The sequence below is a fragment of the Alternaria triticimaculans genome, assembly GCF_023758025.1.
Source record: "Alternaria triticimaculans strain BMP 0046 chromosome Unknown scaffold_1, whole genome shotgun sequence".
Lineage (NCBI taxonomy): Eukaryota > Fungi > Ascomycota > Dothideomycetes > Pleosporales > Pleosporaceae > Alternaria > Alternaria triticimaculans.
In genome coordinates this window covers 186045-201434 of record NW_026055958.1, presented here as the reverse complement: position 1 = coordinate 201434, position 15390 = coordinate 186045, and the positions used below count along the sequence as shown (strand labels likewise).

General features: G+C 51.8%; 6 protein-coding genes across 6 annotated transcripts; 4 read left to right on the top strand and 2 right to left on the bottom strand.

Annotated features, from left to right (window-relative positions):
* Window positions 1-587: 587 nt before the first annotated feature.
* Window positions 588-1354, bottom strand: J4E78_000059 (uncharacterized protein; the record flags this gene model as incomplete). Its single annotated transcript, XM_049360725.1, has 2 exons — window positions 588-1071; window positions 1119-1354. The coding sequence occupies 2 exons, from the start codon at window positions 1352-1354 to the stop codon at window positions 588-590; spliced, it is 720 nt and encodes a 239-aa protein (XP_049226008.1).
* Window positions 1355-2624: 1270 nt separating this feature from the next.
* Window positions 2625-3580, top strand: J4E78_000058 (uncharacterized protein; the record flags this gene model as incomplete). Its single annotated transcript, XM_049360724.1, has 2 exons — window positions 2625-3235; window positions 3283-3580. The coding sequence occupies 2 exons, from the start codon at window positions 2625-2627 to the stop codon at window positions 3578-3580; spliced, it is 909 nt and encodes a 302-aa protein (XP_049226007.1).
* Window positions 3581-4955: 1375 nt separating this feature from the next.
* On the bottom strand, window positions 4956-6547 carry J4E78_000057 (uncharacterized protein; the record flags this gene model as incomplete). Its single annotated transcript, XM_049360723.1, has 2 exons — window positions 4956-5086; window positions 5182-6547. The coding sequence occupies 2 exons, from the start codon at window positions 6545-6547 to the stop codon at window positions 4956-4958; spliced, it is 1497 nt and encodes a 498-aa protein (XP_049226006.1).
* Window positions 6548-8907: 2360 nt separating this feature from the next.
* On the top strand, window positions 8908-11542 carry J4E78_000056 (uncharacterized protein; the record flags this gene model as incomplete). The annotated part of the gene is made up of 2 exons (XM_049360722.1): window positions 8908-10019; window positions 10069-11542. 2 exons carry the CDS (start codon window positions 8908-8910, stop codon window positions 11540-11542), a joined length of 2586 nt encoding a protein of 861 aa, XP_049226005.1.
* A 1033-nt stretch (window positions 11543-12575) lies between these two features.
* J4E78_000055 (uncharacterized protein) lies at window positions 12576-14242 on the top strand (the record flags this gene model as incomplete). The annotated part of the gene is made up of 2 exons (XM_049360721.1): window positions 12576-12736; window positions 12820-14242. 2 exons carry the CDS (start codon window positions 12576-12578, stop codon window positions 14240-14242), a joined length of 1584 nt encoding a protein of 527 aa, XP_049226004.1.
* A 238-nt stretch (window positions 14243-14480) lies between these two features.
* Window positions 14481-15357, top strand: J4E78_000054 (uncharacterized protein; the record flags this gene model as incomplete). Its single annotated transcript, XM_049360720.1, has 2 exons — window positions 14481-14486; window positions 14614-15357. 2 exons carry the CDS (start codon window positions 14481-14483, stop codon window positions 15355-15357), a joined length of 750 nt encoding a protein of 249 aa, XP_049226003.1.
* Between the last annotated feature and the right edge of the window lie 33 nt (window positions 15358-15390).

Sequence of the window (15390 nt, the reverse complement as noted above, 5' to 3'; positions counted from 1 at the left end):
TGAATGGTGAATCGGTTAGGCTTCCAGTATTCGGGGTTTTGCGACATCACGGGGAGAGTCTTACTTTTTCGGTCTGTTGTTGAGCTGGGGGTAATATCTGAAGGAGGTAGTGGGAGTTTTGCTTGTGCTTGAATGATCTTTACGTAACCTTCTTGTCTTTATATACGTTCGAAATTACACGCCGTGAACGCCGGTGATGATCCCAGGGTATCGTCGTGTATCCCTAACCTATCCACCAACACTCTGGAATGCAGCCTCTATTATACACCCTTCAATGTATCCAATCCACGTAGAAGCAACAATGCATTCCACTCAGGTCTCAATCATCCTTGTGAAGACGATCACACGCACCGCCATTGCAAGATCCCGCAAGATGCCTGAAGTGATCGCAACGACGACGAATGCACACGGCGCCATTGCGAGCACACTCGGCGCAGCTGTCGCGAGTGCTGTCGCATGCCAGACCATTGGCAGCACAGTGCTTGCACTTGATGACGCGGTTGTAGGCCCTTGACGATACTTCACCGATGCTGCTATAGGGATTCGTGTTAGCATGTACAATAGCAGTCGTATGATTTATCAGTGGCTTACCTGTAACCTTGTGCGCCTATCGCGATGGCAGTGGGAGGGACAGCGACTGGAGGCGAAAGCATGGCGACCTCGTTCGAAGCGACTGCAACTACAGCCGGCGCGACAGCAGCAGGCGGGGCTATACCGCTGTTCTGCACTGACATACGTTCCATTTGCAGCTGCAGCTGCGCGACCTTCTTCTCTTGCGCTATCGCATCCCTGATGGCAGCTTGCTTGTAAGTCTCTAGCTGGAGCTTCAAAGCGTTGACCTTCTCCTCTGCATCCTTGATCTTCTCTTCGGCCTCCTTCGCTGCCTCCTTCGCTGCCTGCATCACTTTCTCCTTGTCCGCGATCAAGGCAGTCCTAGCGTCCTGTAGGCGCTCATTCGCAGTGTTGGAGAGCGACAGGTGGTACGTGAGACGGCTGATGCGATACTTGGCGTCCGCACGTTCTTCCTCGGCAGTGAGTGGCTCGCCCATGTCGGCGTTGCCTGACGGATCGCTAGATGTTGTCAGTCAAAGTACATGGTAAATCGCGTGAGTACTTACGGAGATGGCGCCCTTGATTCGCTCTGAGAAAGAAGGTAGCCGAGCTCTTCAGTGTTGTTCTCGAAGAACATATCCCGCATCATGGTGGGCTCCGGGTAGTCGTCCTCGTAGTCGTCGGCGTCTTCCTCGTTGCCGTACTCGTTATCGGGACGGTCAGTTTCGCCGCCTACTTCATGCATCTCCGTGTCCTCATGGACGCTGTCCTGGACGTCGTTGACTGCGCGCTGGTCGGCCATGCTTGTAGGCAGAAATCTTGCTCGATACAATGAAGAGATGCGGGGTCAAGTCAGGGCGGATTTTCAGATATATCTGAAAACCTACGCTAGGCAGACGCGAGCTGTCTAGGCAGAATGCAGCTAAGTGGTGGGGCAACGCTTGGCTAGTCGAAGTGAAAGTGAAAGTGCGGCCATCTCACGTGGTTCAAATTCTAGTGTACAAAGGAGAACAACACAAGATATATGTCGTTTCGATTGTCTTTGCGGTCTAGATAGTCTGACATGACGGTACGTAACACTTCGTTACACTTCGTTACACTGAGAAATTGCAGTCGATGAAGCAGAGATGGATGGTCAATCACTGCAAAAAGAATGAAGAGTCTTTCGGGTAAGAGAGATGTTATATTGTGTGTAGTCATGACAGAACCTGGAGGAAGAAAGAATGCAGTGCGATACTCAGTATGTGTTTGTAGATTGGTTCAGGTTGTCGCTTTTATACTGTATCATCCCCGCAAGTTGACGAGCCCAGCCTTGATTACCCAGTCAATTCGCTACATATGCCTCACGAGATAATGCGCATAGCCGTGGGAACTTTTCTCATAATCCCGTCCCGCTCTCTACGCCCCATTTCCAGTTGCATTCACCTCCGATGTCCTGCGCTGGCGTTCGTTCTCCGCTTTCCTGGCTTCAACCTGGATGTCCGAGATGTCTTCGGGGTGCCTCTGGATCTGCGACCTGATGATGCCGATCTGAGAACTGATAGTAATCGCCTGGTTGGCGTGAAGATGAGTAATGGCTTCCAGCTTTTTGTTCGTGCGCGCGTGCGCGGCTTTCTCTTGCGCGAGTTCTGCTTCGAGGCGAGCGACTGGATCGATTGGGCTTTGGGGGAGGGACATGGTGGCGGCGAGCTTGGGGCTGGCTGTTAGTGACGTCTTCCAAATTGGGTGAAAAGCGGACGGATACCTTGCGTTTGAGTCGTATGGAGAAGGTGCGGCTGGGTGGTTGCTGGCAAGAACAATCGCGGAAGACGTTAGATGGCAAATGTGGTGGGGGTGGAGAGTGGACTAAGGTCTTGAGCTATCAAGGCGCGACCTAAGTCACTTTCACTTTCACCGACTGTTGTTTGTTGTTTGTTCGCTTGCGCGTAGGGCCGCACAGGTGAAGGTGCGTCCGGCACGAAATACTCGTGGCCCGTCTGAGCTACAACACTGAACCGTCACCGCCGAACCTCGCCCTCGCAGTCATACAATTGATTGCATCCGCAGAACTAACTCTTCTTCAGTTGCCAATCATGGCTAAGCTCAACGCCCCCGTACCGCCATCAATCTGGCAAGCGCCGCCGGCACAGACGGACAACGTCGGCATGAACGGCCTGCAAACCAAATTCCAAGAAAATGAGCCGGCACCACGTGAGTTCTGGTTGCCGGAGCCTTACAAAACGTTCTTGGAAGAGTCAGAGAAGAGATATGCGCAACAAGAAGCAGAAGAGGCGGCTGCCAAAGAGTATCAGAGAGAGTTAGAGACGAGGGAGTCCGATCACGAGAAGGTTATGAGGCATCTAAAGCTTGACTTCAGAATCCAGGTCGACGGTCTCAAGCGAGAGAAAGAAGAGCTACAGATCACGATTGACGCCTTCCACATGCTCTTTGACAAGATACGCGACAAGAACACGGCAGAGATCCAGGCACTTACCCAAGCGATGCAGCTACTTCAAGGTGAAGTGTGTGCCAAAGCCAAGGAGCTCAAAGTCATGTATGACGCGCACGATGCTCTGGTCAAGAAACTCGAGGAAGAGAGGGCGGAGTTACCGAAGAAGCTGGTCGACTCTGCGAAGAATGCGCTTGCTCTCCAGTCCAACGCACTCAAGTCATCTGACAAGGCCGTTGTTGCAAAAGGCCCTGCGTTAGTACACGACAGCTCTTACTACTTACATGGCTAATTCTGTTTAGATCCGTTCCTGCGCACCTCAAAGGCAAATCTGAACGCTTCGCACACTGCACCCAGTGCATGCGACACAACTGGGATTGCGACCGCGGGATTCTATGCAAGAACTGCTCGATGCGAGGCATCAAGAAAGGTTGCAGGCGAGTTGCATGCGAAGACTACAAGAAGGGCACGTGCAAGAACAAACAGTGCCGCTTTGCACATGAAGGAGAGATATACAAGCGCCTCGATCCTTCCGAAGATGTATGGGGTGATGGGCGTGAGCTGAGTCCCGTCGAGCTCGACAAGATGGGTGTTTGGTAGACGGACAAATATCGATAGCTTATGGCTACATACACTCAGGAATGCAACAAGATCTGCGGCTCGCTTCATTGTAGTCTCCCGGGGTCGTTGTTACTGGTCTCTTCTCGTGTTTGTTGATAAACAAAGACGGCTGCTTGTTCGCCAAACTCAGCTAAGAGACATAATCATACTAATGTATTCGTAAAGACAATGTTTAGCTTTGCTCAGCACACATCAAGATGCGTCGTGTTCTTTTCGCTGTAAGAAACGCCCGCCGATTTGCACTCTCCACAGTCAAAAGTCGAGCTGCATCGACGAGAGCCTTATCATCGGTGGTCGCTAGTCCGTAAGTTACTCTAGAATCAAAGAGCCTGTTTGCGTAAAGTCACGTAATTGTTAAAGCTAACCGTTTCTGGCCGCAAGTGTGTCATCAAAAGCCTATACAGTCGGGGGAGCTAGTTGTGCAGAGCCACCAAAAGTTGCAAAAGACAGTCTCAACCAACTGCGTGGGATCTTCGGCCACGATCATATATCACCTACATCCAAAAGCAGATCAAGTCCTGTCCTTGTAGCAATCGATGTCGAAAACACTTCCACTATCAATGGCGGATTTACTGTCGAACCAGATTGCGAAGCGGGTATCGCTATTCTTGATCCGAAAGAGATGAAGAAAAAGCTGCCCGAGGAACTCGTAAAAACGTACAATTTCGCTATGGGTACGTACGTCGACAAAGCATCTGACAAATTCCACTTCGGGGAAACGGTTGCCATCAAGTCATCTGAGTTGGCACAGCACGTTCAAAATATCATCCCCGCAGATCGAGACGTTATGCTTGTCGGCCACGGAGTCATGAACGATCTCCGAGCCTTGCAAGCTCTGGGCTTCCAGTTTCCGACTCGGTTCTCAGTCGCCCTAGATACTTCCCAAGTCGCACAGGAGGTGTTTGGAGACTGGGCTGGGGGTTTGCGTGATCTACTTAGAACATTGGAGTGTCCATACAACCGGTTACACTGTGCTGGAAACGATGCAAACTTCACCTTGAAGGCCTTGCTTCTTTTAGTTGCTAAGAGGCTGGAGAGACAAGGTAGAAATAGGAACACTGTGGATATGCTTCGACGGATCGGGCGGCAAGAACTACCATATTGGGTGGAGCCGCAGGGAAAGCATCAGTAGGGCGATACAATGAAGGGGGAGCACCGAAACTAGCTCTCATGCGACACAGTATTAGGAATACAACATACAATTTGTGCTCAGTTACAAAACAGGAAAGATGGCTTTGGAGGCGACAAGTGAGTTTTCGGTTGATGGACATGATCCTGCGAATGAGTTGTCACGTCCTGGGTTACATTGTACACCTACGTTTAGCGAGGTTGGCAACAATGTATACAAGTATATCTAGGGAGTCGACGCTCTCGGTTCTACAGCAAAGAGCTTGTTGAACATGTTGTGTGGGTCGTACTTGGCCTTCAGATCTTGCAAACGTTCGTAGTTGTTACCAAAGACGTCTCTGGACTTCTCTTCGTACTCTGTTTGGGTGTTAGCATACCCCTGCCTGCATAACAATATCTTTCCCGCGTTCGCGTTATATAAGTGAGGATTTCACGCTTTGGAGAGTACTTACGGTCGTAGTTCCCATACACCATTGTCGCTCCATGACTGCCTCTCTTGCCAATCCACCCATCGTTGCTCGCCGCTGCGTCAGCGCCACCACGCTGAAGTTCGTTCTTGAATAAGAGCGCAACATCCCTCGACCACTGCCTACATTTCTGATCGTGACCTTGATCCCACCACAATGGAGCAACTGCCGCGTTGAAGTGTCTTCCGCGGTTCGCAAAGGCCATGTCAGAGTTGGTGACTTCAACAATCTTCGTCGGGTCTAGCAGCTCCCACATAACCTGGGAGCCGACTGCATCGGACGTCTCGTCAGTAAATTTGGCGTACGCCTCCAAGACGGATACCACAAAGTCGCCACGGACAGGAAGCTCGAACCCAGCTCCCTTGATAGAGACACGCGCACCGATGGGTAGATCCATGAGTTTGTTTGCCTTGGCGTACGGCATCATTGCCATGGTACTCATCAAAGGTTCCAACCCAACGATATCCTTGAATAGCTCTTTGCCATCTTCTTCCGAGCCATGGTAGATCGCGGCTACGAAGAACAGGACCTGACCACCAGCAGGTGGAGGCCTGACGAAACCGAAAGCACTCGCAGCTTTCCCCGTCGCTTTTGAATTGCCGGCTGCATCCGGGGTGAAGATATCGTTACATGATTCCACGGCTTTCTTGATAATATCTGGCGTTGGTGGAAACATCATGAAGCCAGCCCACAGATCGCCTGTCTCATGGGTGCGGAATACAAACTCAATGCCGACACCAAAGTTCTGCCCCGCGCCGCGCAGAGCCCAGAAAAGGTCTGGGTTCTGATCGGTAGAGGCTTTGACGATACTGCCGTCCGCCAATACGACAGTACATGAAATGAGATTGTCGACAACCAGTCCGTGTTTGACTGTGAGCCAGCCAAAGCCGCCGCCGAAAGTGAGACCGCCAACGCCGGTATCTGAGACGGTGCCACCAACTGCCGCAAGACCATACGGTGCGAGAGCTTCGTCAACATCACCCCAAACGGCACCTCCGCCGACTTTGATCGTTCTTCCCTCGACGTCGACGTCGGTGGCACGCATATGTGTATTCAAGTCGATGAGTAGTCCGCCGTCCGTTGATGATGCGCCAGCAGTCGAGTGACCACCTCCTTTGACGGCGAGATCAAGATTGTGTTCGGAAGCATACTTGAGGGTGATTGAGATTGCTTCTGCCGATTTTGGAATTAGACATGCTCCCGCGGGCTTCACAGCAGCGCTTGACCATCGGTGAATGGATTTTTTGTATGCCTCAGTTTCCTTCGGTGTCACTAACTGGGCATCTGTATCTATCAGTAATTCGCTAAGTTCCGCGATGTCTGCTTCGTTGATCGGGCGTTTGGTATTCATCTTGAGATGGGGCGGAGAAGATTATAGTGACGAGTAAAAGCGACGAAGGACAAATGTTATGCCGGATACTTGTACATATAGGGCTTCGAACGCTTGGTCCAACCTTGAATAGACGAAGGCCTTACGAAGCGGGGTCTACATTGGGGCGTAAGCTTACCACGCCATCGACCATCAGCAACGTAGAAACATGGCGAATAGCTGTCGCCGATAGCTCGGCAGTAGTAAGGCCTACCATCGCCGGCCGTGTTGACAGGGAGCTCGACTGTATAACTGATATCGGACTGACCGTTCATTGGAGACGCCATGCGGTTTTAAGAATCCAACCGTGGCGATCAGCTCGACCACATGTACACTACAGCTCATAAGGTCCCAGTTCCGAACCCAATTTCGCACGGTGTCACTAGACTCTCGTCAAGATCTATCGTCGTCTTTGTTCTGGGCCTGGTATGGACGTCAGAACATGTGAGCTGGTCAAGCGCGTGGCGCTCGAATCTCGAATAGCTGATGCAGTTGTGCTGAACAGTGCCCAGGTGAACATCCGGATGCTGACGGCCCAGGATGATGCGTCAAGCTCAAACAGACGTGATTGTTCCTTAACCTGTGATGAAGCGCTGTCCGTAGGCTCTGGGGATGGCAGCATCAAACATGGAGTTGGTGTTGCGTTTCCGGTAACTCAATCAGACAATCTTGGAACAATGATCAGGAGGTCGACGGATGGAATAGAGGACGAAATAATCGATTTAAGGGGGTGCGCACGAAGACCGCAGTTGATACCACGAAGCTTTCATGATGGGAAGGGTCCGTCGAAATGACGCGCATAGGGGAGTGGCGGGGAAGGGAAAGGGATCGGCAAACCTACCTAGGTAGTCAGCCTTGGCAGTCGCGTCGCGTGTTGCGAGCTTCTTCTCACGTCCGACGTTCTATCCCATCCTGCATCCCGTCTATTTCCTGAGACACCATGCCTTCGCTCTCAATTTTCGCTATGTATCATGACTTCTTCATTCTCCGATTGGCGGCACGCGAACGAATGCAATGCTCATGACGTCATGTTGTCAGCGCACGCGAAGTCTGCCTCAAAGGCTGCACAGATCTCGAACGATATCGCACGGGGTCGAAATATCATGACGAAGATTTAGTATTGCGCGGACTTTCACTGCGCGCATGCATGTCATCTTGCGATATCGCGTTACGCGCTCAAAATCGCGTTGCGAGCCACGTCGGAGAGGATGTGACTCGATGCAAGCTCGGCTCTCACTTCTCGCAGGTGCTTCACACATCTTGATGGCGGAGACGAAAAGGGCTTTATTGGCCCCGGGTAGCACGTCTTTGCACTTCGACCCTCGGAGCACGAGGCTTTCCTTCGTGTAGGCGTTCAGACGCTGAAGATGTCGTAATGGTAGCGGTACAGTTCAGGTGATGCTGGGTTCAATCCATTGCACAGCGCCGTGCACGCATGGTAGGGACTACTTCACAAAGTATTTGTTGTCCTCTTCTACTCCTCATCCCTCTTTCTGACAGAATCTGCTTACGAATGCTCTCTTGAGATCGTAAAGCTTGAAGTGGTTGGGTTATTTGCAGTCGTCTTCAGAAGGACATCAAGACAACTAACTATTCCAAATGCGAGAAAAGACATGGCATTCTCGCACGTTTGACTTCATGTTGAGGAGATCGTGGCATTGTGAGTAGTGCACCTGGGGGGGATCTTCTCTCTAATTCAAGGTCACATGGCCGACTTTGCGAGGTCGTCATCGCCGCCAACATCCTGCTGCCTTCACCGGAACAGCTTTGCCTTGTTTACCATTACTGCGCGCTTACCTGGCTCGCATTTATAATTCAGATCCTCAACTGCAAGCTAACTTGTATGGCTGCTGCCCTCCGCGAGTCGCGATCTTTGACATTGTGCGCCGCCTAAATCCTCTGTCACCTTCGATTTTTCAACCACAGTACCGACCCATCGCTTCCGCGCACCACAACAACAACACAACCGATTTTCTCATTTTTGGTACCCCAACCAAGACCACAGACTTTTTCGCGACTCGACAGCGCAGCACATCTACAGCCGACCCCTGCCAATCCTAAGGCGAAGCCATCTTTAAGCAGCGCAGTCGCCTTCACCTTCACTGGACGCATTCAATCCGACGCTCACTTTGACTTTCGCAACAAGATTGCGACTAGCGCCAAAATACCACCTCTACTCGCACTTTCCTTCACTGTTTACCTACGTCTCACCTCGACCTTTGTCTACTCACCACAACACTATCCCATAATATCATCGTATCAGTCACACATTGCTACCCCGCGCGTTGATCGTGCATTTCCATTTCATACCGATTACCCGCACCCGAAACGCTCTTACTGTCATGGCGCCCTCGGCTCTCACCTCCCAAGGGAGCCCGTCGATCCCCGAACCCGCAAAGCCACAGCAACCCACTCCAGAAACGTCCCAGGAGGCTACTTTGCCCACGGTTTCACTTTCCGAAGAGAACATCGCCCTTAAGCAGCGCCTTGCTCAGTCTGAACTAGCCAAAAAGCACCTTGTCGAAGAAGTCGCAGATGGAAAGCAAAGAGTCATCGATGCCGCGAAGCGTGCCACTGCCGCCGAGATCGAGGCGAAAGCAGCAAAGGCACGCGCCCAAAACCGCTATACAGAGAAGGTGCACGCCAATAACGAGAACCGTCATCTGAAGAAACGGATCGATACGATGGACAAGGAGCGTGCGGACTTCATTGTTGGTGTTAAGAGCATTCTTCAGGGTCGCGACGAGATGATAGCTAAGCTCGAGGAAGAAAAGGCCAGTGGAGAATGGTCTAAAGAACAACTCATTGAGAAGTTCACAAAGCAGGTAGATGTCTTTCAACAGGGCTACCTCGCGTCTGAACGTGATAAAGAGAATGCGAAACGTGAGAAAGAGAAGGAGAAACGTGAAAAGGAGCTGGAGAAAAAGGTGTCTGATAAGATCATTGGCCAGCTTAAATCCGACAGGGACACGCAGGGCAACGTCAACAAGGATCTGAAGAGCGTGATCGCACAATTACGACAAGAAATCGCCACGGAGAAAGAGAAATCGAAAGCCGCAGCCGATGCGTCGACCATGGACCAGATCGAGGCTCGCGTCGCTGCTGCCAAGGCTGAAGGGTTCAAAGAAGCCACCATAGCAAAGCAGAGTGAGAACGCTGAGTACCGAAAGACAATAGAAGAAAAGGCGACCGCACATGGGGCATGGATTAAGAAGGGCATTCAGATGAAGGCGGAAGAGTACCTACGGAAGAAAGAGACTGAATGGCGTTCAGAGCAGACTAGTCTCAAACAGAGGGCTTTTGCAGCTGAAGCTGCGCTGAGTGCTGCCAACAAGCAGCTTGCTATTGCCCACCAACCACTAAATGATGGTCAAAGGCCTCCCAAACGGAGCCAGCCGACTTCTTCGGGGAGCGCATTGGAATCTAACAAGCGAAGGAGGCTTAACGAAGCTGGGTAAGTTCTACATCGTTTCTATCGGTGAAGCTATTGCTAATGCACACAGTGCTGCTGGTATCACTACACCAGACTTCCATCGTATGCACTCAAACTCGCTTCCCTCCGATGCCAATGCCATGAGCCCTTTATCAACCACATGGCCGAACGGCGACACCATCATGGGCGACACACAGATGCAGAGGCAAGCTCGACACGTCGCACCGAACGGAATGCATGGGCGAAGCTCGTCACAGCAGTCGACTGGCTCAGCAGGGCAGATGGCACCCGCTCGGCGTCCTTCGCAACAGCCTGGTGCCATGATGGCCGCGCCTCCAGGACGCACACCCAGCAACATGTCACCCCAGCAGCAGCGACACTTGATGCAGAACTTGGCTGCGGGTAACGCCGGCAGTCAATCACCTAGATTTCCTCAGCATAACTTAGGCCTGATGCGCACGTCTCCGCAGGTCGGTCGACAGATGGGAAGTGGTCAGCAAATGACCAACCAGGCCGGCAACATGAACTCGTACGACGGGGACTTCATGATGCAACAGATGCAGCGAGATGCTCAGTCGCAAATCCGGTCACAGATGTCGACACCGGCGCATGGGTCTATGAGACGTACACCTTCGTACAGCTCAGCTTCTTCTGTGGCGTCGCCTCGACCTCACGTCGCGCAACACTCTTCGAGTCAATTTGCACCCCCCACTGGGCAAAACTGGAATATGAGGCAGAATTTTGAGCAGCAGAACTTATCAACAAATGGTACGAACCAGAGAGTGGCGGGAAACTACGCTCCCATCATGGAAGAGTTGGATTCGAATTTTACCTTCGATGTTAACGCACTTACGGGAGATGTTGGTGCTGCTTACGTTGGTTCTCAGCCAAACCTCGGAGACGCATATGATGTCAGCGATTGGTTGCCCACAGAAGATAACAACACTCAGACGGCCTTCAACTCGACTCTCCCTTCGAATGGAACGCCTCCGATGCACCAAGCCGACTTCCAGCAGCCTCAACAGCGCAGCTACCAAACCCATTCACGCAATCACTCACAACCGTACGAGAGTGGTTCAAGAGACATGTCTCACGGGTCCGAGAGCCTCCAGAATGAGCCCATCATGGAAATTAGCAGAAACAGTTCACGCCAGCCTTCTGTTCCGGGACGAGCGACTAGAGCTTCTTCCCGCTCTACACCTGGACCTTCTGAACCTTCTGGACGATCGAGACGCAAGACACCAGGTCCGGCGGAGCCGACTCAAGTTCCATGTGTGAACTGCTACCGTCACTGGTGGGAAGGCGAATGCGACGAAGGCCAGCCATGCTCAAACTGTGTTGCATCAGGAACAAGATGTGTGCGGCAGAAATGCATTAACTACACTGCCGGCACTTGCGACAAGGGCAACAGGTGCCCCAACGTACACGAAGGAGACGAGCGTTACCAGAATGAGGAGTTCCTTGTAGCCCAGACCAAGGCGGGCAAGCGGCCTTCACGTTTGGGTACGAAGGCGGACGCGAAGCCGGCGCCGAGCCAGGGTTAGGATGCTTGACCTATTTGATATATCTTGAGGGTTAACATGCTTGCCCGCAACTCCGCATGGTTGTTGCATTCTGGCGGCATTGAAGGGGGTTGGTCATGTTCATTTGGATCGAGTTTGCTATCTTTGGTGTATTCCCCTCCACCCTGGCTTGACAGCCCTATTGAGTTCCAGCCGCCCGAAAGGGCAGGCTCTCATAGGGCTGAACATAGCCGGGTGGGGGTGGATGCTGTGGCTTTGGATCGCTCACAGCGTTGTGCTTTCCTTATTGGTTTCTTTGTGCGGCTTACTACACGTGCTCTCGGTGGTCGGAAGGTGGGTTGGAAACTGTATCATATACCAGATTTGTAGTGTTATAGAACCTTGATGATGCACTTCACCCTGTGCACTTCAAATGCTTCACCACCCTTTAACATGCAGTCTCGCGCTTGCGGTAAAAGAGATAGTCTTCGAGACCATCTCTTTTGAGTTAACATCCTCATGGGCTGTAGTGTAGGAGTCATCTCCAGATTGTAATCGAATATGGCGGTGGCAGCTCGCGGTATCGACTGTAGCAATATCATGACAAGCGTGCTAGATGTCGCGATGTTATGCACTGAGGTTTGCGCGCCGCGCGCGGGGCTTCGATAATCACCTACGCCGGTGGCGGATGTGCGCTATTCCAGATACGATCTAGCTTATCAGAAATTCAGGGTTTTCAAGCTTCACCCCACATCATCGACGAACCAAGCTCGGCTTGGCTATAGCTTGCATGTCTTACTCGCGCCTCTTTCCACTCTTTCCAATCATCGGCACTTCTTTTCATGCGGAGTATCCATTGCGACCGCGATCCTTCCGACATTCCGCGCCGTTAGAGGCCTAGGCTCATGGTGCACCTTCACCCCATGCAATGCTAGGAGGTTATCTCCGACCATGACGAATCGCTAGGGTACGCTAAGCGACTACTCACCCGGCTGAAAAAGCTTTAAGTCGCGCAATGTTGGACTCGGAATCTTTTGCGTTCCTTTAGACGTTACGTCCATTTCAATTCACATCTATGGCTTCGAACGAGCCAGGCCTTGCGCCTCTTAGTGCGCCGGCTGAGGACCCGATCAAGGGAGCTGTCGGCGTACCCGTCGATACAGACACCCCCGTTGCACCGGACCAGTTCGACGAACGTTACGAGACATCGAAGTGGGAGATCTGGTCGTATTACTGGTAAGCAAACTATTCCAGCGCAGGGACTTATTTGGAGCGCGGTACATTGACTGTACTGAGGCTGACATCCTATTTTCGAACAGCTACTACGTCGGAGATAATGGCCTCACCCTTTTCAACTTCGGTCCGACGGCTTTCCAAAACCTCATGTATGAAGCTGCAGGAGACTCCGAGGTGCTCTTCTTCATGGGCCGAGACCGTACCATCAACTCCATTGTGCTTCTCTGCAACGGCATCAGTTTCGCCATCCAGGTCCTCGTTTTCTTGATCCTCGGTTCTTTCGCCGATTTTGGTACATGGCGCCCCAACATCCTGATAGGGCTGTCCGTCATTGCTTTCGGAATCGGCTTTGGCTGGTTAGGCGTTCATACCGAGGATAAATGGCACGCCGGTGTGGGTCTCTATATCGTCGGTCTTATCGCATACCAAACGACAATCACATTCTGGACTGCTGCCTTCCCTGGACTGGCAAGGAACACCAAGGAATTGCGAGTCAAAGCCGAGGAGTTCGCCGATGGAACGATTACCCGCGCAGAGTACGATTTTGCCGATATGATGAAGCGAAACGAGCTCTCCAACACAGCGTTCTACGTTCAATCCGTTTTCGAAATCCTCATCCTGGCTGTTATCGTAGGCATCATGTTCGGTCTGCACGTTAATGACAGCGCGGAGAACAACAACTGGGGTCTCTCGGTACTTATCGCTTTTGCGACCGGAGTTTGGATCTTGTGCGCTCTTCCGTGGTTCATCCTCGAGAAAAGACGACCAGGTCAGGACCCAGGACGCGCGAACATAGTCCTAGCAGGTCTCAAACAGCTCGGATACGCGATGCGACAGATTTGGCAGTTGCGCCAAAGTCTGGCCTATCTGGCAGGCTACTTCCTCCTCGGTGACAGTCTCAACACAACCGTGACGGTTATTGGAACTCTGCAGAACGAGATCGTTGCATACAACAGTTTGCAGCTTACATACCTGCTCATCGTCGGTATTGCTGCCCAGGCGGTTGGCATCGGCGCCTTTTGGCGCATCCAGAAGTACTATGGTCTATCCACCAAGACCATGTTCATGGTTGTCGCCATATGCATCGTCCTTCTCGACGGCTGGGGCATGATCGGCATCTGGACGCAGCGCTTCGGTTTCCACAACAAGTGGGAGGTTTGGGTATACCAGGCCTTCTATGGATTGCTTGTCTGCCCGTGGTACAGCTATTCGCAGACCATGATCTCCGAGGTTACACCGAGAGGGAAAGAGTTTCTGTTCTTCAGTTTGTTCTCGATCGTGGGAAAGACGAGTGCTTTCATCGGCCCACTGGTCAGCTCTGCCATTATCGATGATACTGGCAACAACAGTAGTCCCTTCTATTTCTTGTTCGCGTTGAGCTTGGTAAGCTGCGCTTGGCTTTTCTTCTTCGTAGATGTCGAGAAGAGTAGGATTGAGCAGGAGACGTTCTTGCAGAGGGAGAAGAACACTAAGATGCACAATGAGGACGCCGAGAGTCTTACCTGATAGTCTAGTAACAACTGAATTACCTCGTTCGCGAAGAGAGTAGCTGTCGCTTCCTTCAAGCCGTTCGACAAACCCTCATCCTGATGATGACGATACCTGACCGCGCAATGTTTCTGTACATGCAAATTCGGTCAAGCAAGACATCCGCAAGTAAGAGAACAGTAACACACTGCTTTACAATTGCGCATCACCGTTTGCTCACAATCTTGTTCAGGCGGGGCTTCGACTCAAGTTCACAATGCCCGTGTCTCAAGCTCACAACTGTCTGAAACCAGGCCATATTTTTTGAAGTTTTAGCTATTCCCATCTCATCACGTTGGTTCACCCGATAATTCGACGATTCAGTCTTACCAGCCATCGACATCATCAAGACCAAGCACACCGCACAACATCTGAACAACTCCAGACAAACAGCCATGACATTAACCTCGTGGCTAACAAGCTCTCCCGAGCAACCCATTGATACCACCGACCCCAATAGCTTCGCCTCTCTCGTCAACAACATGAACCTCGCCGCTATAAAGGCAGACGCCGAAAACAGCTACAAAGAAAAGTACCTTCGACTCCGTAGGCAAATCGACTCAGACACCGTCCACAACGACCTTCGCGCAAAAGTCGAATTTCTCTTAGCCAACAAGACCAAATACGAGACCAAACTCCGAGACACCGAAAAGGCGAAAACGAGCGCAGACATGCAGGTCGTTGCGCTTGACCTTGTGATCAAGGATACGAATGTGTACTACAAGTCCAAGCTGGAGACTGCAGAAACGCAGAACAAGGCGCTCAAGGCGGAGAATAAGAGGCTGAGGAGAGATGGGCAGGACATGAAATCTTTGCTTCTCTCTCACGGGATTCGTGTACCAGCGCAGGTTACTGCGGAACAAAATGACAAGCAAACTTCAGAATCTGCGTCTGCCCCCGAGCTAACGGATGATAGCGATATGGACGAGGCAGATGAACTTGGTCTTGACAAGCCGGCCTCGGGTTCAGGGGAGGTTTGTCCGCAGTGGTATAATCATGGTACATGTAGTCGGGGTGGCGGTGATGTTCCCGGAGCGTGTGAGCTTGGTGCACATCCATACCTTGTTGGATTTGGTACGCCTGTGAAGGAGTAGAGATGCGTGTAGCGATGTGTTTGGTAGCGGAGA